The sequence below is a fragment of the Salminus brasiliensis genome, chromosome 1 (assembly GCF_030463535.1).
Source record: "Salminus brasiliensis chromosome 1, fSalBra1.hap2, whole genome shotgun sequence".
NCBI lineage: Eukaryota > Metazoa > Chordata > Actinopteri > Characiformes > Bryconidae > Salminus > Salminus brasiliensis.
In genome coordinates this window covers 22900981-22923840 of record NC_132878.1, presented here as the reverse complement: position 1 = coordinate 22923840, position 22860 = coordinate 22900981, and the positions used below count along the sequence as shown (strand labels likewise).

At 40.5% G+C, this 22860-nt stretch overlaps 1 protein-coding gene across 1 annotated transcript; it reads right to left on the bottom strand.

The window, feature by feature from the left end:
- Window positions 1-1577: 1577 nt before the first annotated feature.
- castor2 (cytosolic arginine sensor for mTORC1 subunit 2) lies at window positions 1578-22113 on the bottom strand. The gene is made up of 9 exons (XM_072674647.1): window positions 21640-22113; window positions 13278-13348; window positions 12277-12470; window positions 5888-6020; window positions 4937-5060; window positions 3270-3380; window positions 2735-2817; window positions 2494-2588; window positions 1578-1790 (listed from the first exon to the last, which is right to left on the bottom strand). Exons 1-9 carry the CDS (start codon window positions 21750-21752, stop codon window positions 1725-1727), a joined length of 990 nt encoding a protein of 329 aa, XP_072530748.1. The 5' UTR covers window positions 21753-22113; the 3' UTR covers window positions 1578-1724.
- Window positions 22114-22860: the final 747 nt, after the last annotated feature.

Sequence of the window (22860 nt, the reverse complement as noted above, 5' to 3'; positions counted from 1 at the left end):
AAGCTAGAGTGATTCTTGGCAGACACTAAAACAAGCTGTAAAACAAAACAAAACAAACATACGATTTTCATGTCTTTAATGGTCAGAGAAGAAACAGGTCACCCTTTTTAACACTGATAAATACATGGTTTCTGCTAATCAGAGCTAACAGAAGAAAAAGGGGAAGGGGCGGCAAACAAACAATACCCATCCATCCATGCTCTAAAACAAATAAAAGTTCTTTTTTAAAAATAAAATGATTCCTTCCCACTTGTTTTCACACCAGAACAGTAAGATCTGTAAGAAAGATCTTAAATAAAGTGCAGACTGGGGTGGGAGGATAGAAGGCCTAATCTAACGCCAGTGTCACCAGACCCCTAACAACATTCAACAAATGACCTTAATTACCCACACCTTGTCCTCCTCGCTAGAGGAACTAGTCTTGAGAAATGCTGAACGGTAAGGACTTGGTAAAGCAAAAGAAAGAAAGAAAAAAAAAAAAAAGGGGGGGGGGGGGGTGAGGGAGGAAAAGAGGAAAAAAAAAAAAAAAAAAAAAAAAAAAGGGACCGTGTGCCACCATTTTTCCCCCAATCACAAAACACAGAACAGCTTCACGCATGAAAGGGGTGAGAAGGGGAAAAACTAAAGAAAAGAAAATGTTTATCTACATCAGAAATGTGTATTTAAAAACAGTGTACAGTAAATTGCACAATTCATTCTATAGTTTCTTATTCGTAACTTTAAAAAGATGTGAAGTGAAAAACACTGAACTGAGATAGTGTTTAACTACGGTTAACTCACTCTACTCAGAAACCCACCAACAACAACTTATACAGCATTCAGCCAGTTGGCATTCAAAATGTGAACTTAGCCTTACGTGAGGAGAGAGAGTGTGAGGAAAAACAAACAAAAATGAGGGGTTTTCTTTCTTCAAACAAACTGGACAGCCCTTCCTCGAACATGAACATGAACATGAAACTAATTAGCAATAATCACTTTTCATATTGCACTCTCAAAAAAAAATATATAAACACCTAAAAACAAAAAAAACCCAACAACCTTGTTTAACCAAGGAGTCTCTTTAGGCCCAAGGTAAAGATAACTTGGCACTGTAAGCAAAGTGGGATGAAGGAAAAAGGAGGGGTGATGGAAAAACAAAAAGGAGAAAAAAAACCAAACAAAAAAAAACTTGGTGTACATTCTGAGCCCTCTTTTACAGAAGACCACTCACTAATACATAATGGTTACTTGCAACGTCTCTGGAACTGTTGGTGAGGAGGGGCGTGGCCAAGACAGGCCTCGTTGCCACGGCAAAATGGCACAGGGAGAGGGAGGGAGTAGATAAGGCAGGTGGGTGAGAGAAAAAAAGGGGGGGGGGGGGCACAAATGGAACACTGCAGTTGCACCAGCCAATGGTCCCTGTAGAAGAGAATACGCTTTGAGGCAGGGTGATAAGGGACAGGTGCAAACAGGGCGGGATAAATATTGGCACGACCGTTCCATACCAAAGAGGGGCCTGCAAAACTATATGCAACCCGCTCTAGCACCCTCCCCTTCACATCCCCAATTATCCACCCCATCCTTCAACCCCACCCCCGTCTCCCATACAGTCCTCCCCGACACACACATACATACACAGAGGTCCTGGAGAAGCTCTTGGCACTTTTAAGAGAGTTTTGACATTGAGATATCAATACGCTAGCAGGGACGCGAGACTCCTGTCCAATCAGGAAAAGGAGAGCCCCTCACTGTCCTGTGCTCTCATTGGTCCTCAAAGCTCCAATCACACTCTGGATATTCTCCTCAGGGACCTGATGGGAAGGGAAGAAAAAAAAAAAAAAAAAAAGATTACAGAGGTTAGATCCTTCCTTAGCTAAAGTGCATAGATATACAGAGAGGGGGGCATTCAAACTGGCACAATTTTGTTCTTATTTCAAATGAGCAAAACGTCACATCCAATTAGTGAAGTTATTTAGTTTTGCATCAGAGCTGCAAGGCTAGCATAGAATACTGCTGATCTTACTGAATCTGCCTTCACTCACTGCTGGTTCTAAGCAGATATATTTCCCTTTTCCATCCCTTTAATTTCAGTGTGAAACAGAAGGGGAAAAAAAAAAAAGATAAATAAATTGAAATGAAATCCTGACAATTGTACTGTTGTGTCATGATGAACAAATCTAACTCACAGCGTTAGAGTTCATAGCATGTAATGTATTTAACAGAGGTTAAATTGATTATTAATTTGTTATGACATATTTAAACGCAAGTACTTGAATATTATAGACTCCAGGCAACAAACTTACCTGGCTATTGATTTATTTGTCAATGTTTATAGAGAACAGTGTGTCAAGTGTCAGAAGGCGCATGTAAAGGTCTATTTGAGATTACATAACTCAGCATGGTTGGAGTCAAGAGTGTGATTCTTTGCATGATGTATGATTCATTTGAAACAATTGTGGAGATATTGTGTCAATTTCTGGCCATCATTTTAAGTGGACACACAAAAGTGCTAACCAGAGCGTGGTCAAACTTGAAGGTGCTGATGTAATAGGCTGGAATGTCAGCTGTCGCCAATGGTTCAGATATTTGAGCCACAATCCCACATTCATCTGACAAGGAACAGACAAAAGGAAAACGTTGTTACTGAAATGGTTCATTCTTCAACAGCTAAGGTTAGGTAATCGTTATGAACAGTTACATGTTAGGAACAATACATCACACTCTCTTCGTGTTTCAGGAGGGAAACCAATCTCACCAAATCCTAAAGGCTGTCCTCCAATCCTAACCATTTTCCAAAGCTCCCCTGAAGCGCTGGTGAAAAGGACATTGTTGGGAAACCTTAAATAGAAGAGTGATTGTTAGATCCAAGAAAGTCAGACGGCAAAGGAAAAAAAGTATGAACCATTTGGAATCATTACTGATACTCCGTAGTAGCAGTACAACCACATTCACCATTTGTGTTGAACACAGTTGGAATTTGGCCTCAGCCATTAAACAATCCATGCAGACACACAGGCAGACACTAAGCACACATGCCCGAAGTGGTGGGCAGCCATCGCTGCTACATCTGGTGAGCAGAGAAAGGTTCAGGGCCTTGCTCAGGGGCACAACAGTAGCAACATGGCAAACCCAGGTATCAAACCAAACACCCAATCATCAACCCAGTAGTGCCCTACCCACTAAGCCACCATTGCCCTCAACGTTATTTCCTTATATTAGAAGGAAATACATGGGTCAGATTCATCAATACTTTAATATCAATCTGCCCACCCCTAGCGATGCGCCCTAACCTTCGAGTTGTCTGCTCGTCCATGACCAGGGAGATGTAGCCCTCGATCAGGGAGAAGGAGAAGAAGCGGATGTGGCCCGAATCCTCATTCTGCGCTCCTGCCTCCTTCCCTCTGTCCGGAGATAAAGCACAATAAGAATTGTTACTGTTGCCCAACATACAGTCTTACAAAAAAAAAGTCAGCCTACTTCTCTTGTTGCACTGAAGCAAGGTCATCAGTTCAACAGTACAGCAGCTTGAGAAATTCTGAAATGAGACTTTTACAATAAGGGAAAGTTTGCTGTTTGGAGCTGCTATCTCAAGTAGTAACTGCACAAATCAGTCTTAAATTATAGTCTTAACTAAAACTGCTGTGGTTACTACTTCCTTGAAGAGCCTACGCAAATGCTGACTGCCTGAAGGCTGTGACCCACAGACATCATCAGATGTTGGGTGTCTTTTCTGCTGAAGAGCTGCAGAGCCATTTTTAGTTTGTGCCTATCTTGGTGGGCTTTTTTGCCTTCAGTATTGACTTGGTGCCCAGTATGACTCAAGTTTAAGAGTATACAAGATGTGATGCCACAGAAAAGGGAACCACTTTTGTAAATGAGATGTGAAGAGTGTTTAAGTTTAAAGCATGTTCGCATAATGTAAAAGACTCTACACCCATTTAAGTTTTACACTGGAACCATGTCTAGTGTAGTAAAGAGTGTAGCAGTAGTAATAGTATGGTTAGCAGATTTAGTAGTTCACTTAAGGTCACGGTCTAGTTGCATGGGAATGTGCAACCAACTCAGTTTTGAGAGAAAACAATTATATTAATGAAGCAAGCCATATAGGCCTAAAAAAAGATTTTTCTTTGGATCCTGAGACATTTTCTTTATTCTTTATAAGTTAATTTCAGATGAAGTGGTTTAAAAGATCCCTTTAATATCCTTTTTTAAAAACCTTCCTTGAGGTCAACACCTAGTCTTGTGGTAAAACACACGCTGTGCCGATGCATCTGTTTCTTTAAAATTATCTTTGAAGCATCTGCACCGACAACTAGGACAGTGTTTAGCAGAATTCTTCAGAATTAAAAGCGTTCCCAGGTCATCGCTGGAGTATTTTACTGCAGCATTTACTGGAGTAGGGGTTTAGAATACACTGCTGCAGATAGTACACTTTTACTCGATACTCTACACAGCACTGTTTACCATCTATTTTATCAGACCCATGATGACCCTCTTTACTGTCAGTGACCCTTCTTTGAACCCCACAGAGACAACAAACAAATGCCACATCCAAATTACAGTCATGACATAAAGCAACATGTCTCCATTTTTCTTCATTCACAATTCAGTTCAAAACATTAAGAGAGCACAGAATTGTGATTTTAGTATTGTAAATTGGGGTAAAAAATATAAGTAAATAGAAGAGAAAATACAATTCTGCATATTTATAGTTTCTGTACTCTAGAATAACAGACAGGCAAGATTTTGCACATTGTACCTGAAGGAAATATGACTGAACAGGTATCTCTCTCTTCCTGAACATGTCTCTCTCCCTATTCGGTCTCTCTCTTGTTAATGCTCTCCTACAGAGCATCACTTGCCCATCAGCACTGCTCTACTAATAGGCCTAGCAGATGGCTCTGAGGAGCAACCATATGTGAGACAGGAGGAGAGGCGCAGGGACGCCAGCCCTTACCCGCCTGAGTAGAACATAACGTCCATGAGCAGAGTGGCCACTGAGGGCAGAGTGTCCGGGTCCAGACTTGTCACACAGAACATGTTACTGGGACTGGAGAGAGGGTGAATGATGGGACGAGGGACTGGGAGAGAGAAAAATAAAGAACATAAGAAAATTATTTCATTTTGTATGCTGAAAAATACCAGAAGAAGATCTTACACATCATAAGAGACATATACACACTATCAATGCAAGGCCAATCTGTATTTTTTCTGTCAAAGATCATTAGGTCTAGCTGATGTGGAGTGTCCTTTGGTAAAAAAAAAGGCACTATATAAATTCAATAAATTAAAAAAAATTCTCTCTCACACACACATACACACACTATACATTAGGGCTGGGCGATATGGCAAAAATACTATATTACAATATTTAAATACTTTTTTCGCGGTACACAATATTTTATACAATACATATAATTACAGGCTAAATACATCAGTAGGGACAGAATCTTAAAAACTTTCAGATACTCTCCTATACTGAAGAGTGATTTTATGAATCTGAAGAGTGATTTTATGAAACTTTATGATTTTTTTTAATCATGTCAAATGGTTATGATTCAGCCATGCAGAATAGTGCTAAATTCCAGGTATAAGCTACCATTACATGTTAGCTACATCCTCCTAGCTGCAAAGAAGTAAATGTCACACTCCAACCATGTCCTGGCTCGACTCTGTATGAGGTAATGAAAAATTATTTGGCCAAACTGTTCCTTGAAATACACCAATGTGATGGCTTAGTATGATGACTGAAATTCCAGTCCTCCTGCCTTACAGCTGGAAAACAAGGTCAGACATTCAAGCTGCATGGGGTTGATAGTTTTATTAATTGGCTGCGTCTCAGCTGACACCTCCTGTGCCTGTAAACAAACTTTATAAGGCACTGAAAGCAATGCTTAGGCCCACTTACCCAGTTTAGGCTTGACGAAACCGTTGGTGACTCCGGAGCAGTTGGCGGCTACAGTCTCTCCGTTCACCACCCTGAGGAGGGTGAACTCCGAGGAGAGGGTGTGCATGACCATGGGTAGATCTCTCTCCCGGACCTGGATGCACAGCCAAAAACAAAATACTATTAGCTTCAGCAAAACAAAGAGATTGTAAAAATGGCACTGAGCAATGACCAAGGAGGGACAATATATTTATATTAGGTATATTAGGTTGTGAGATAGACTTGAAAATGTTAATATGATGGTGTCTCATGATACAGGTTTTACCAGATTTCTGATGTTGTGATAAGACCAGATCCAGTGAACAACAAACCCTGTGATTACAGACTTGTAACAGTTGTAACACAAGGCCTGACGGTCATAAATGCATGCAGTGATGTATGGGATTCACAGGAGACAAACAGCTTTAATCAATTCAAATGTAAAAGAAAACAAACCATCAGTTTTTAGTATATCTATACATCATAGTTCTGTTTTTGAGAATGTCATTACAGTACATAGTTTTTCAATAAAATAATTAAATGCATTAATTCTATAATTATTCTACAATTCCCGTGTGAATACATCTTGCATCAAAACATAATTTGTAGGCATTTATTCCTCCCAAAGTCAACATTGGTCAGGTAGTATTACCATCCAGACATTTAAAAAAGGTTACATAGTGATCTAAACTCAATTAGTAGTAGAAAATGGTAGAATTATGCTTTAGAAAATTTTATGACATGTATTAAACCAGTGCAGCTAAAAATATTTAACTAACTAACAAAAATAATCTAGCTATACACAAACAAAACCTTTTATTCTGACATGCTCAAATTCTGACATGACAGAGTGGCCAATGTGTAACAAAGAAGTGACCGATATGGTGAAAAAGTGTGCTGTCCTTTCATAAATACTGAGTAAAGGTCTAAATTCTTTGAGTCATGAATAGGGTGGTTCAGTTTACCAAGTCAGGCTGTGACCCCAGAAAAGCAAAAAATATATACGCCAAATTAGCCATAACGTTACTATCACCTGCCAAACACTGAGTAGGTCCCCCTTGTGCCACCACAACAGATGTGACCATTTGAGGCTCGGACCCAAGACCTGTGGTGTCCTGTGGTATCTGGCACAAAGACTTCAGAAGCAGTCCTACCAGGGACCCGCCTTACCTCTACTGCAGCATAGGCTAGCACCTGGTTTAGAAGGTCAGCCTAATGAACAAATCTTAAAGTGTACACACACACACACACACACACACACACACACACACTTCGGTAGGTACGGTCCACTGCATACCAGAAAAATCCCACAAGACCTGCCTGATGTTTGAGATGCTCTGACCCAGCCACCAAGCAATTACAGTTTGGTTCATGTCAAAGTGGCTCAGATCCTAATGCTTGCCCATTTGTCCTGCTTTTAAAACATCACCTTCAAGAACTGACTGTTCACTTGCTGTCCAATATATCTCAGTCCTTGGAAGATGCTACTGTAGCTGAAGACATTTCACCTGTCACTAATGTTATGGCTGATCACTGTCTATATTTCTAACATGTTTAAAAACAAATGCCTTCAAGGGTATATAAGTACGAAGACTTGTACATCTTCAGTAGTTGTAAATAACTATTACCTTGTGAGTACATTGTGAGTGGTAAAAATGTATTTGTTTCATAGTTGTTAAACAGAATAATCAAAACACACAACTAGATTCTTGAAGATACAAGATTTCCTTTTAAAGTAATATAAGTTTTAAAAATGACAAATTTCCAAATCACTTTAAATCACAAAACCAACATTACTACAGAATATAGAATGGCTTATTTGAAAAAGAAAAAAAAAGGTCATATGCAGTGATATACAGACTCCCATGAATGGCATATTAAAGGCTGTTGAGTAGAATCAGTTAAATAGATAACATAATATAATGTCTGACAACGATGAAAAGTTAGTTATGCTACCAACTCCTTTTTGTTATGCAGTTTTTAAAAGGTACTCAGATACTCAGCAAAAGATACTCAGAGTTCACACTGGCATTCTTGGTATTACTTTGTATGACAACACATGGTTTGTTATGAATTTACCTTTTAGAACCTTTGCTAAAAACAAGCAGCACAAAAGGAAATTAATAGCATGGTTTAGAGGTACCAGATGTACCGTGCTCTGCACATTTTAGTGCTTTCCCTGCTCCCAACATGCTTGAATCAAATTAGCTCATTAAGAAGTCCTTTCAGAGTTGCAGGGGCAGTGTTAAAGCTGGGCGTCCACTAAAATGTGCAGGGCAGGGTTTCCCCAGGACCAGTTTCGAAAGCCTAGGCTGCAGCTGAGGTAGGATGCATTTTTGTGGCCTATACGTCAGAAGAGGCTGTTCCAAAGTGAAGGACCCTTTATGTACAGTCTGGAAAAGCAGCCTACTTTTGTTCTGTGCACACACACAACGCGGGGACACAACACCTTTCCGGTGTCTCCACAGAGCTCAATAATGTGGTGGTAACTATTCACATTTTAGTCTAAAGGAGTCTATACATGCAGTTGTACTAAACCCTTTATTCAACTTTGTTTACACATTTCCCCCATACGTTTACGTCTTCCATCTTCCATTCTAACCTACAGAAGCCCACATCAGATTTCAGACATGTTCAGGCTGATTGACTGCACCTGGGGTCAGTGATCAATCAAGCAAATAGACCCCCCCCCCCTTCAACCTAGGCGCTTAACTTAAAGTGAACAGATTAATAGCACGGTCTTGACAGAAGTGCTAGGCTCTTTGCCGCATCTACCCTGCGATAAATGCACTTGCCCAGCATGGCGGTAATCTGAGACTCAGCTGTCATCTAGGCACTGCCTGCATGACTAGAGCTGTTCCTCGAAATGCTAAAACGGTTACAAAACTTGATCGGACAGTGTGTTTCCAGTGAAGCCAGCGAAAGTTAAGGAGACAACAAGCTTCTAGCAACCTGACCTGCACATCACTATTAAAACCGACTGATTTGCATCTCAAACATTGTTGACAACTCTCAAATGCATTATAGGGAGGGAAAACAAACAAACAAACCGCATCAGCTCATCTTAAGCAAACAACTCAACAAAATTCAAAGCTGTCCCAAAGAGCCCTGCAAAACAGACTCACTAGGCAGAGAGAAAACATTTCAAGGGCACCCCCTGTGGAACTGCTTTCTCCTTGGGCTATTTTGTTAGTGTACGAAAGCTCCAGAGCAGTGCAATATCCCCAAAGGCTACATCTGACTACCATTAATTTATGAAAAGCAAGAATACGTCCAGAAAAACATACTCCCTCAAAACATTTTCCATTTGTAGTCCAGAGATGACAACAACCCTTTTGTGAAACCAGAGAATACAATGCACTCCACAAGCAGGCCTACACAAGCAATAGAAAAACAGGCCAGTCCATTTTTCTTTTAGTGTTTTATGAATCGTCCAAAAGACCAAACCAAAAAACCCAAACCAATACAAACAGGCAAGCAAGGGACCAGGGCATCTAAGCAGCTTCGTTCAGCCCCAATGAGTCAGATAAAGGGGTTTATTTCTGCTTGCCTCCTGAAGCTTCCTTTGCACAGAGCATTTGGGCCAGGCCTTGCTATTTATAAAACACGGCAGGCCAAGGAGGAGAAGGCTGAGGGCTGCTGCCCAACAAGAGGAGGTGGAACGTTTCCTCTCTCTTGGTCTCTCTGGTTAAACCTGGTTAAAACCCACAATGTGAGTAGCGCTTACTGTTAAAGAACCCATATATTAAATACAAAAGACATGGCATTCACTTCCCAGTCCACATTCATTGAGGTAGGCAACAACACAACAGAATTATATGGACCCATATACCCCACACCTAGAAGCCAGAATGAGGGTGTTTCCAGCACAGATATCTACCAGCAATTGCCAGAAGTTGTACAACGTCACCTGTGGTTGTTGAATAAAAGTGGTCAAACCATACCAACTTTTAAGGCTACATTTTAAAGCAGGAATGCAGATGATTGAACAGGCAGTTTTTAATAAACAATATATTAACACTTTAGGTCTTTGTATGCCTACATCATTAAAATGTAATCTTTTAGATTCCTTTAGTTATTTTAAATGTTTAGTTTACCTTTCAGTGTCATGTTCTTGTCGGAAGCTAAACAGTGTACACACCCACACGTGGCAATGCGAGTGTCATCAATACACCCACATGTGACAAACTGGAAGCAACTTGTATGCTAGTGTGAACTAACAGTTATGGTTACCAGGCATGAGTGGTGTTAAGCTCTAAACACTGGGGTATGTTCAAAATGTTGGCTTGACCCTAAACGTTACCATTTTCCTCATATGATAGCAATTGAATACAACCTCCCATATAGGTACAAACTACTACAAACATAGTATATAAATATACAATATGAATATACCTTTTTTTTATTATTGTCTTTTACTGTCATTATTGTAATTACCATTACCTTTTAAACTTTGGTTGCAATAGAAATCAAATTAAGCACAATACATCTTAGTGAGCACTGATCTCCATAAGTGCTCAATAAATTTCTTGCTCATTTACAAATATATAAATAAACACAACATGGTGGTCAGTGCTATGGCCTGGAGCAGCTGGCCGGTGAGACAGCGGCCCTGCGGAAAGCTCGGGCGAATTCCAGCAAGGGGCCGCACTGATCCTCTTTACATAACCACCTCCAGATTACCATCAGCTTCGCTTTTTATTTTCATAAACAGGGCTTGGAGACAGTGCAGGCCAGAAAGAGAAAAAGAGAGAGAGAGAGAGAGAGAGAGAGAGAGAGAGAGAGAGAGACACTCTAGCTGATATATGTGTGTGTGTGTGTGTGTAAGAGAGATTCTCTCAGACAGTGAACAATGTGCTGAGGTGAGTTCAGGTCTCACTGCTTTCTTGGTTTTTTTTGTTAATTCAGTTTCTTTAAAAATCAACAAAAATCGAACTGCAGCTCCACCGCAGCACCATATTCACCCCCCCCCACCCCCCCACGTAACACGCTTAAATTACTGATTTCTTATGCAGGCTGTGAATCGGCAGAAACTGTTCTAATGAAACCCCAAGAGACAGATAAAAACAAGTAGAGCAGCAGGCGCACTTACACTATTGATATTTTTATTCCCCAGTCAAAAAGCGGAGCTCCATCACAATCATTAAGCACTTCTGGCATTAACTAGATGTCTGGTTCTTTCTGTTTGTCTGACTCTACAGTAAGTGAAAGTATACAAGCAAAGCTAATACTGCTAAACACACTTGTAAATTGCAGTGTGTAAATGATTTGAATCCAAAGTGCTGGACTACAGATCCCAAACCCCAAATCCCATTGCTTAAAAAGCAATCTGGGCTGAAACACTTCTTAAAACAAAGTATGAATAAGTGGAGCCGAACTGCTATAGGCTGAAAAGGCAGATCTACAGTTTGTAACAGAGTTGGTATTTTAATTGCATCACAACAATAAATCCAAACCAGGCCGTTTTTGCAGCTTAGTTTCTACATACGGAAAGGGAACATTAACAGCTTTTACCAATTAACCAGGATTAATTATGCTCTCTTTGTAATGATGTACAGAGCTGATCAGTGATTTAGAAATGTTCAGAAAAGCACACTGCACTGCAGAATTCCTATTGCCCAGAAAGATTCTATTTGTGGGGTTCACTGAACCTTGGGACTGAAACATAGAAAGACAAAGACAGCATGGGCAACACATTCGCAGCTACTTCAACACCTCATTTTGACCAACACTGCCAGTTTGGCTTGCACTAGAACTGAGCCATATATATTAACAGCTTTACAAAACTGCTTGCATCACTGATATCACAAAGACGGCAACATGCAAATGCACAGTTTATGTAACACTAATGTTGTCCATCCTTATGTGACCAACCTGGTCTAAGAGGATCTAACTTTTGGGGAAGGGATCTGACAAACTGAGGGATCCAGTAAGAATTTTGCAGACCAAAAGAACCTGAACATTGACTGTTTACTAACTTTTATTACATTGTAGGTAGTAACCTAGAACGTAGAATAAAAAATGTTGCGCCACCTTTATAAGGGAATTTACAATGGGAATTTAACATGGGAATTGTTTTGGTATTGGCAGATAATTAGTGGGAAAAAAAAGTGATTTCCATTGGACAGATGTTCATATTTTCCTGCTCACACTGATTTCACATCACGTATATTGAAGTCCAGAAAAGCAGCATGTTTTGGTAATGCTGGTATACTGCACAAAAATGTCAGCATTTTACAGCAGTAATAAGAGTTATACTTCTCAGTAATGCAGTACTGCCAGATATGTACAGTAAAAATACAGAATATCGGCAACATCCTAAAATTCCCATTTCAACCCACACATCTCTAATCACAATCCATGTGACTCACCAGTATAAAGTCAGTTTGATAGGTTGATAGCATGAATACAGAGATGTTGTGATCAGCCAGGGGTGCGATGACTGACTTGGCGATTTTGGTCACCCCGATTGGCTGAGAGCTGGTGGCGCTCCCGCCTCCTGACACCACATTCAGAGCCAGCCATGTTGCATCTGCCACGCTAAGATACTCCGACTGGGGCAGTTCTGAAAACAGGGAGAGTGCGATTAATCACATTGTGTGGTCATTAAAGATCATAAGAGAGTGATGTTTTTGGTTTTGAGTAAACAACAAATAAGCTCTTTCCTCCCATAACGGTCAACCACTTCAGCCCAAAACAGGATGGATGAGTGTGGCACCCTCTGGAAGCCCTTTTCCTCTATGCTGTCATTCCCACAACGACCTTTAGATTGCTGATGAGAGTCTGATATGCTTGCAAGCTGTAGGGTCCGCTGAACAAGCCGCAATTGATCTCTCAGTCTCAATCTCGCACATTGAAATGTTCGTCTAAACTAGCATCGAACAGGTACCACATGGGACATGGTCTCTCTATTTATCTTCACACCATTTAACAGTCTTAATCACTTGCTGGTAAATAATTGCTCTAAACGTGGCTCAGAAACCAGCGTCAGTTTTCTATATCCAACGAGAAGATTCAGAAAGAAGAGAAAAAAAAAAAAAAAAATCCACAAACAGGAAACAACTTTTGAGCAAACAGAATACCTGCACCTGTCTCACAACCCAGAGCTTCTGGTATCCATGGTGACCAGTAAGGGTCACCTTGGCAACCCACGTGTAATGACATGAATTCACTCAGTCAACCACAAAACCAAACCCACCGACAGCTTGGCCTCTGTTAACCCGTAATGGAAGCGAATGGGGGGACGGCTGATGGAGCAATATGTGGTCAAACATTGCCAGTGAGTCCAGATACAAGGAAGAAGTGCAAGAGCCTTCTTTTCTTCATAAAAAAACAAACAAACAAAAAACAATAAATAAAATGCTGGATGTACCTTTAAAGCCATCTTCGTCCACTATAATGGTGTAATCCTCAGGCGTTTCAGTCAAACTGAAGAACTTACATCTGAAAGAGAAAGAGAGAGAGAGCGAGAGAGTGGAGTAAAAAAGGTAGGCTTGAGGGCACTGACTGTATACACACACTTACTTGCACACACACACTTCCTGACTATGAAAAAGAGCGAAAGAACACAAAACAGTGTCATATCCTGAGTGCTGAGAAGGGCTGTCACAGTCAGGGCTGGGTGCAGTTCTAACTTTTCAATAGAACACCAGCACCCATCGGAACTGGACTAATCAAGAAGTGTTGCCAAAAACATGCACATGTCATTCAGACAGTAAGCAGTCTAGATTTATAAATGAAGAAAGATACAAATGCTTATAAAATGTAGATCATTTGGCTGATGCTTTTATCCAGGGCTAGGGTACTGACATTTGACATATGTTACACAGGTGGAAAAAATGTAGCGTTATGCCTGTCCCACACTACAGGATAATTGGGCTGATTTTGAGGCCGATTTGCTCAAATGAAACGCATCATATTTACGACTCAGTCTCCTGTATGGTGGAATGGATGTAGATTCTCATGTGGGAAACGCGACTTTGACCTAATGCCTGAAAGACTACCAACCAATGAGTCCCAAGCTGAAAAATATAATACATTAGGGTTGCGCCCTGGCAAGAACACAGTCAAAAAACACTTAGTATATTTGAGATAGCTTGCACAATAAAAATAAAGAAGCAAACTTGTACTGGTTGATGGACTACTGTGTGTAACTGGAGGATTTATCAAACGATCGCTTAAAAAAAAAAAAAAAAAACCCTCAGAAACACGATCATGTGTTCTGTGAATATACAGCCTTACACAAGCTATTACAGTACATGCTCCAGATATTGCAACACTGATCCGTATTTGAATACATGCGCCGCAGGAGCTGGCCTATGCAAACAGGGCCCGATGTGCGCACGGCCGGTGAGATGCGAGTCATCTTTTTATGTGTCTCATAAAACCCGACCCGTGATACCGGGCAAGGGGAGCTTTTATTTATGGTCTTGCTCGCAGACCCCCTGTATTATTTTCCCTCCGAGGGGGATACCAGGAAGGTTTGTTGATTCTGGAAAGCAGGGTCTTATCTGATGCTGCCAAAAGAGGGAAGTAGGATTTCTTGAAGGTTTTTATTAGCTGTGGGGAAGCTCTCGAGCTGTGGGCTTTTCACCATGCCCTCGAGGTGACACACCGTGCTGATGAGGAAAGGCATTTGTGGCCCAGTTGTGAAAAATCAAACAAAAGGCAAGGCTTGTAAAGTGAAGGGCCATCAAAATGATGTTAGCGTTTGATCAATTTACTGATTAATCATGTGATGTTAGAAAAATAGAAACAACAATAAAAATAATAGTGTGGTAAGTAGAGCTGGACGATATGGAAAAAAATTTAATCATGATATTTAAAATACTTTTTTTATGATATATGGTATTTCTGACAATATTTCATCATGTAGACAAAATGCACCAACAGCATAGCAAGTAAAAAATAGTCTCAGCCTCAGATGCTTCGCCCACAGAAGTATGTACCGTCTGACGACTACTTGCATCGTTTTAGCACAACTATCAAGAACTTCATGTCACAAAAATAAATAGTTATTTTGCGTGTTGGTAAAATGACTATTTCCCCATCAACGCTGGCACTTCTTGGTTATGTTGGGTGGCAAAATGCACCAGACTCTCTAACATCAGTCACAAATTTGTCTTCTGAAATAAAGTAAACAACAAAAACACATAATACCTTTTAATTATTCCAAAACATATGAAATATTTCAAATATTATTAAAAAGGGGATTGCACTAGGGAAGCCTTTGTAAAGCTATGTATCTATTGCGTTTCTACAGGAAAACACACTTCCCCATGTTGAATAGTTTAATATAAATTAGGAATTGTGATTGGCTAACGCTGTATTTATGTTGGCCTGGTGTAGCAGCGTACCGCAACAGGTCTTATTCATTTCCAAAGTGAAGCACAAAATTTTTTAAGACTAAATTTCAAATTTGACTTGGAAAGGAAAAACCTCTATTCACAGCCAACTGTAGAGACAGGCTACATTCACTTCCATCTCCATGCCAGACCAATGTACATGCACCATAAGAGTAGAAGTGTGACAATTTAAAATCCGCTTCATGATCATTATCCTACAAACATATGTACTTATAAGCTTCCGATTTATGGAGAAGTCAATTATGAATTAATTGGACTCTAAATTCAGAAAGAGCGTGACGAGGGGGAATCTTGCAGGATTCACTCAGCACTTTCAAAATATATACAAAGTTACAGACAGACCTCCTTTAAACTGTAAATATGTTTGAGCTCTCAGAGAAACAGATATCCTCAAAACTCATTTGTGAGGCCATTGTTGATGTGTGTGGGGTGTGAAATTCGAAAGTGAGCAAAACAGCAAAGCGTCGGAACCTGATGGAATGGTGGATTTTTTGCTCCCTTAAACCAGAAGACAAAAACAAAGCTTCTCTTTTGTGAATTTTCAACAAGCTGTGACTCACTCAGCCAACATGCTTCACTCAGATGTGCTCATCATTTCTGTGCCTGCGCTCTCAGGGGCACGAGGAAATAAATAAACAACAGATTTTATTTCTTAATCCCAGATAATAATAAAAAATCCAAAACAAAACAAACAAAAAATATTCTCTCCATGCACTAATTATTGACCCAAATAAATTCAAATAGATGGAGCAGAATCAAAAACATAATTACACATTCCTTTCACCCCCCCCCCTAAATCCAATTACTGGGCCAGGAACATAGGATAAAACTAAACAGCTAAAATTATCAGCCGATGCCTGATTTTAATCAGGTTATTTTTCAGACTATTTGGAGTTGAGAGTCCAACATTTTTGTTTTGAGAAAGGGGATGATTTAGCTATTTTTGGGGCCTGGAGCTACACCTGATTTGCAAACATTGTCTCATACTGGTGCAGTCCACTCAAAGAACTGCAGAGCATTACAGTGAGGATACATATTACACACATTTAACTCCAAAGAACTGATCCTCCCTCTTTGCTCCGATCTAACTGCCGCGATAGCAGTCCAGCCACAATTACTACTGCCATCTAATAGCAATTATTTGAGCCGCCGACTATTATTAAAAAAAAAAAAAAAAAAAAAAAAAAAAAAAAAAAAAAGAGACTGCAAATCATTTTTCATAGATGTTGGATTTCACAATTTTCTTGTTTTCTGACCTGGCTAACATCAGCTACAGTAGTTAGCCTAAAGCTACACTAGTGCTGGGGGTTCGATAACAAGTGTGAGGAGCAAGTTAGGCTTTTCTGCTTATGTGCATATACCACAGTGGTCACCACTGTGGAGTTGAGTATACTCAAAATTCACTACACATACTCAGAAACAGTTTTTCTGAGGGGTTCTGAGCGTGTTTACTATAGACACCATTATCCCACAATGCAAAAAAAACAAACAAAAAAAAAACTGATCAATGCAAGTGCAGTGCAAGCGGCAGGCGAACTTGCTGTGATGCATGTTGGTATTGCAGCAAATGACTTCCTGTTAGTAGAAAACAGGTAAGTACATTAATAGTTTTTGTATACTAACCTGTCAAACTCACACTATTAACCTCAAACTCCTCTGAACCACCGATGGTTCCTGTGTTTTTCTCCCCCACTGTTATAACTTAAGAACTTAAGTTACACAATTAGGCTGTAATAAAGATCATGCATGTGACAAAGTGTCAAATGTATGCAAAAGAAATCAGATTGTGCCATTACAACCTTGTAATGTGAACAAGAGTTGCGAGTCTCCGTGCAAATAGCGAACAAAGCTGTGTTGTAGCTTTGAGTGTAGAAAGGGGCGCTCGGACTGTGCTGTTCACTTTTCCTCTACTTTGCACCTCATCCCCAGTGACACAGCTGAATTTCCCTTTTGACTACGCCAGCTAAACAGTGAGGCAGCAGAATGTGCGAGAGCCGTCAACAGCATTCTCGACTGTAAGCAACTTTTGCCACACCTCCTCTCACACTTTGGAGTGACGCTGTTTACATTCTATGCTTCTATGAGACACTTGGCGGTAAGGTCTGAAAAGAAGGAACTGCAGCAAACAAACAGTTCCTTTTAGAAACGATTAAAATCACTGGCTTTTTCATTCAATAATAATTCTGAATGGGAAATTGACATTTTACCACAATAGAAGGCATTTAGTTTACCATTCCAGGCATTAGAACAAGGATGTATTAAATAGTAAGAAACACACTAGAATACTAGAGGCATTTCTTGCCTCATGATTTTCCTTTCATTGCTGTGAGGATTTGATTGCATTTTGAAACAAGAGCATTAGTCAGGGAATCAGGGACAAGACTAGTTGTGTGCATGCGCTTGCACATCTATCTGTGTCAGCAATGGGTGCTACTTAAAGCTGAAGCTGAATGCATTCATTAGAAGGGGTGTCCACAAACATTTACACATATAGTATATCTATAACTAAAAACAATAATTGCTAATTCTGGACTGGTGGTAGCTAGCAGGAACTAAACTAAAAAAAACAATAGGCAAAAAAACACAAACTCGAATGTATTCCTACACAGAATCCTACTCGAAGTCAAAAGGCTGTGAGAGGGGTCCTTTCTTGAAAAAGATTCCACAGCCTGGGGAGTCAGAAGACCCAGCGCTAAACACAATAGAAGACCCCGAAAACACAAAGTTCACAGCTAGACACAAAACCACGAGCTGCAGAAAGAATTCGAAAAACAACCCCCCCCCTCCAAAGCTTGTTTTAATAGCCTTTTCCTGTGGCAAAAGAGGAGCTTAACCCAACAAATGAATAGCCCTTAAGTCTGCTATTCTGTTTATCACAAAATTAGGGCTGGGCGACATGGTAAAATAAGTTCACAATACATGATATTTATCAAGATACATACATCAGTAGCTACAGATTCTGAAAACCTACTATTTAGAAACTCAGTGATTTTTATTAATTTATTCAACTTAGAAAAGTGTCTTATGATAACAAAATTTATCACGATATGATAAAACATCATCATATTGTCCAGCTCTACACTAAATGCACCTGCAAATTCATGAAAATAATAAAATAGATAAGAATTATAATACACCTGTTTAATAATGGGTAAAAGCAAAGAAAAAAAAGCACAACAGAAAGAAAATTAAAGTAATAAAAAAAACGGAACTCCTGAGTATCCTTATGCCTCTACATTAAAAACTCCTTATACTGAACCATTTTCAACTGATGAGCAGAACTGGACCCAATGCAAGAAACAAAGACCAGCCACTAAAATGTTCAACTAAACTAACACTGCTTCAGTTTTGTTTTTTTTTTAACACTACTAAGTCAGTCAGTGTCTCAAAGACTGAACTGACTCGCCTTCCTGACGCACTAAAACCCAAGAGATATTCATTATCTCATCCTCTCATCTTCTCCACTCAAATGTTAACTCTCAAAGCCTCGTCTCAACAAGGCAAGCATACCGCCGGGCAAACAAGTCGACACAACTTCAGCTTCCCTGCGCAGGCTGATAAAATGAAACACTTTCAGTAATTGTCTTGTCATCACTCATAGCTAGGCTTGCTCATAAGGGAGATTAAGACCAGGCAGAGGCTAAAATGCATTTTTAGGTGTAGAATCGGCCACTGGCAACTACTTTTCATCTAACACCAACATCCAAGATTCGGCTAGATCTGTGTCAAAAAAAAGCCATCCTCACTATGCATAAGCCAACAAGTATGTTCATTGACTACAGCACAGCATTACTGGAGAAGAAGGGGGGGGGGGGGGGGGGTGCAGATTCTTTATCTTTAAAAGCCCCACTGTGGGTTCATTAAGGCCCCAACTCATAGCTCAGTAAACACAGGAGAGGAGATGGCCTCAAGGACCATGCCTCTGCAAACACAACGAGAGGACATTAGAGACACTATGGATGCACAGTGCCTTCAGAACGAAAGGACGAGTCAGAGGGAACTGGGTTCAAATGCTCAATAACATCCTATGAGTCAAAACACTAAGGGTGGGCACTTTGGCAAAAGAAGACATTTTCACAATACATGATAGGACACCAGGATTTTTGGGGGTGTTCATTGAGGTGTGATAGGTTGAACTGAATAAAATTCACCTCTGGCTGGCCACTAAAAATGCAAAGCCTCACATGCCTTGGAGGCTGTTTTGCATTTGTTGGCCTTTTAACAAATCACCATACCTGCTGAATTATCACACACACACACACACACACACACACACACACACACACACACACACACACACACACACACACACACACCAATCTCTTTTCACCCCACAAAGCGACACCCAAGGCCTGCTTGGTTGGACAAGAAACCAACAGCATCAAATTTGTGTTTCAGATTTTGCCCACTGCAACATCAACATTAACACCAGCGTGACAACAGGTTTATCCTGCTTCTGTTGGAGTAACTATCTCTACTGTCTACGGAAGACTTTCTACTGGATTCTGGAGCATTGCTATGAGGATGTTTGCATTCTGTGACCAGTGTTAGCAAGGTCTGGATGTTGGATGATCACCACACCACCTCAACTCATCCCAAAAGCACTGAATGGAGCATCATCATTCTAGAGAACACTGCTTCGCTGCTCCACAGCTCAGTGCTGGGGGGCTTTATACCCCCTCTAGGCCACATTTGACTCTAGGCATGGTGCCAATGGGTTCATGTTTACCTGCTTCAGAGAGTCCCACTCTATTGACAATACTTCTCTACAGGGACTAGGCAAGCTGTGTGTGTGTGCATTGGCACATCTGTGTCAGCAATGGGTGCAACACGAAGTAGCTGAAATCATTTATTAGAAGGGGTGTCCACAAACATTTGGACATACATTGAAGTATTGACACTCAAAAATTAAACAACATTTAAGGTCCATCTTCCCCTGCTTTTATAAGCTTTTCCATTAGATCCAGTTATTACAAGATTGCATATCTGTATCTATGGATATTGTTCTGCTTGGGATTATATTAGCAGAAAAGGAATTGGGATATCAGAGAAAAAGAAAATGGAGCAAATCAGTAACAAGTGTGTGCTTAAACCACACACACACACACACACACACACACACACACACACACACACACACACACACACACACTGTGGGGTACAGAAGTGCTTGAGCAGTTGGGGTTGGGGGGGGTCCGATAAATAAAGTGCTTTAACTAAAACCGGCTCAATTTGAAAGGAACGATATGGGATCTGCTGCATATGATATTTCATATGTAAAAGGTTTTTAGGGAAATCATCCAGCATCAATATCCACATCAAGGTTGTATCAGTATCACAGCACACTGTGATTAAATCTATCATGATAACATAACAACATATCTCCCACCCCAACATTACACACTGCAACTTAGCCAACAGGCTCACCCCTCAGCCTTGGAATTACATTCACAAGAAAGTCACGTCGCTGAGTGGAGTCAACACCACTAAATGCATGTGTCTGAATGGAGGAACTGCTGCAGAGACCTAAAGCCAAAAAGGTGAAGCAAATCTGCAAGAAGAAAAAGAAAATAGATGCAGATTATTTGTTTAGGCCCCAACTTTCCCCACTCACTCTTTTCCACTGCAGTTGTTTACAGCTTTCCCAGTGGCCAGTACAATTCCACTGCTGCAATGGAGGGAGGAGGCAACTGGGTAGCTATAATGCACACACACTTCTCTCTGAAAGAAGAAGAAGGTTATACCGGTCATTTGGGAAGACCGAGGAGCTGGAAACAACGAATGGCACAAGTGAAACGGCTTTGGTGAGCATGTAGGCTAATGTTTAGAGTGAGGAGGACTGCACCATTAGCAGGCTTTCAGCATCGGGCTCCTCACAACAACAACCACCACCACCACCACCACCACCTCCACCGCTTCAGGTTAGATTTAAGCCCGCAGCAGAGGCAGCAGAGGCAGCAGCAACAGCTCGGCGCCTCTTTCAGGAGAAAACAGGCTAAAAAGACCTAACACCGCCGAGCTGGGAGCACGTACACACACACCCCTCTGAACGTCGAATGAACTTGGATGGTAGCGATGAACACCAACCTGACAGCTTAGCAGCGGTAAAGCTCGGCCTTTCCTGAGCGCTTGGCCGCTCAGAGCTGAAGGCAGGAGGCTTGTTTTTGAATGAAAAGCTGAAGGAAGTTGCTGCAAACTGCAGGACTGTTTCACACAGGAGGCGAACGACGCTCAGCCGCCCGGACTGCCGTGCACGGTGTAATTCCGCTTCAGCAGCAGAGCCGCGTTCAGGCAAAACAACGCTGTAAACGAGGCGTTCAGTTCTGGACCATGCAAACGTGCAGTCGACGTGTAGACGGGGCCACTTACCTCGTTTTAGAGGGCAGGAAAGCTAGTTTGATTAATCCGTGAGTGCAGATCTGGATGCCCTCTTTTGCTATACTAGCTACTTTCAGACTGTGCTCTAAAATGTGCAGTTCCATCTTTTGCGTCTTCTCATTTGTGGTACATCTAAAATACCTAGAGCTATTCGCCTAGCCTTTGTTCATTAAAAAAGAAGAGAGAGAAACGATAGATAGATAAATAAATAAATAAATAAATAAATAGAGCTGTAAGCCAGTGGACAGTGCTTCTTTAAAAAAAAAAACGAAGCAGAAAGGAGAGAGAGAGAGAAGAGGGGGAAAAGTTGTCCACGGAGGAAAAGAGAGAGAGGAAGAGACAGAGAGAGAAGCAGGGTGAAATAAAAGAAAAGCACAACGAGGTAAACGGGAAGGGAGGAAAAAAGCGAGGACTGTCGGCCCCCGTGTTTCCACTCCGACAGGGATTGGATCGGTCCAGCAGCTGGTTACAGTGAAACAAACAAGTTGCCACTCAAAAAAAGGAGGCGGGACTAACGGAGGCAGAGTGCATTGTGGGAAAGGTAGTTTATCCTTCAAGTAGCTGAGGTAGAGTTTTTCATATGCTGAAATCCCACTCCCTCACTGTAGTCCTCCAGGGTACCATTTATATATATATATATATATATATATATATATATATACATAATGTGTGGGCTTCTGCCTTAAACAAAACCCCATGCATGTTTAAAGAGGGTACATAATAAATAAATAAATAAATAAATATATATATATATATATATATATATATATATATATATATATATATATATAATACACACACACACTATATGTATAAATTAACCATATATGTATAAAAGGAACCAGTTAATAGAGCGTGTTAGAAGAGCCCAGGCATTAGACCTGTTTTAAATTAGGCTAGGCTTTCAGCACAGTTCGAAACACTGTTTCTTTAGCTCTACTGCACATTTCCCCCTGTAATCGCATGTTACCTTACTGCATTATACTGCATTTTTTGATTGAATTTGATTGAATAGCTTCTAGATTTTGTTTTGGGCCATTTTTTATTTTATTTATTTTTCTAACTACTAAGCAAGTGTATAAAATGTGCTATACACATAAATTTGCCTGGCTTTGCCTTGTGATGATAAAAAACAAATGAAACTTTTATATCATATAGATTTAGTCCTGCACATTCACGTTCAGGGTTATAAGGAGTGTTTCAGCCGGGCTG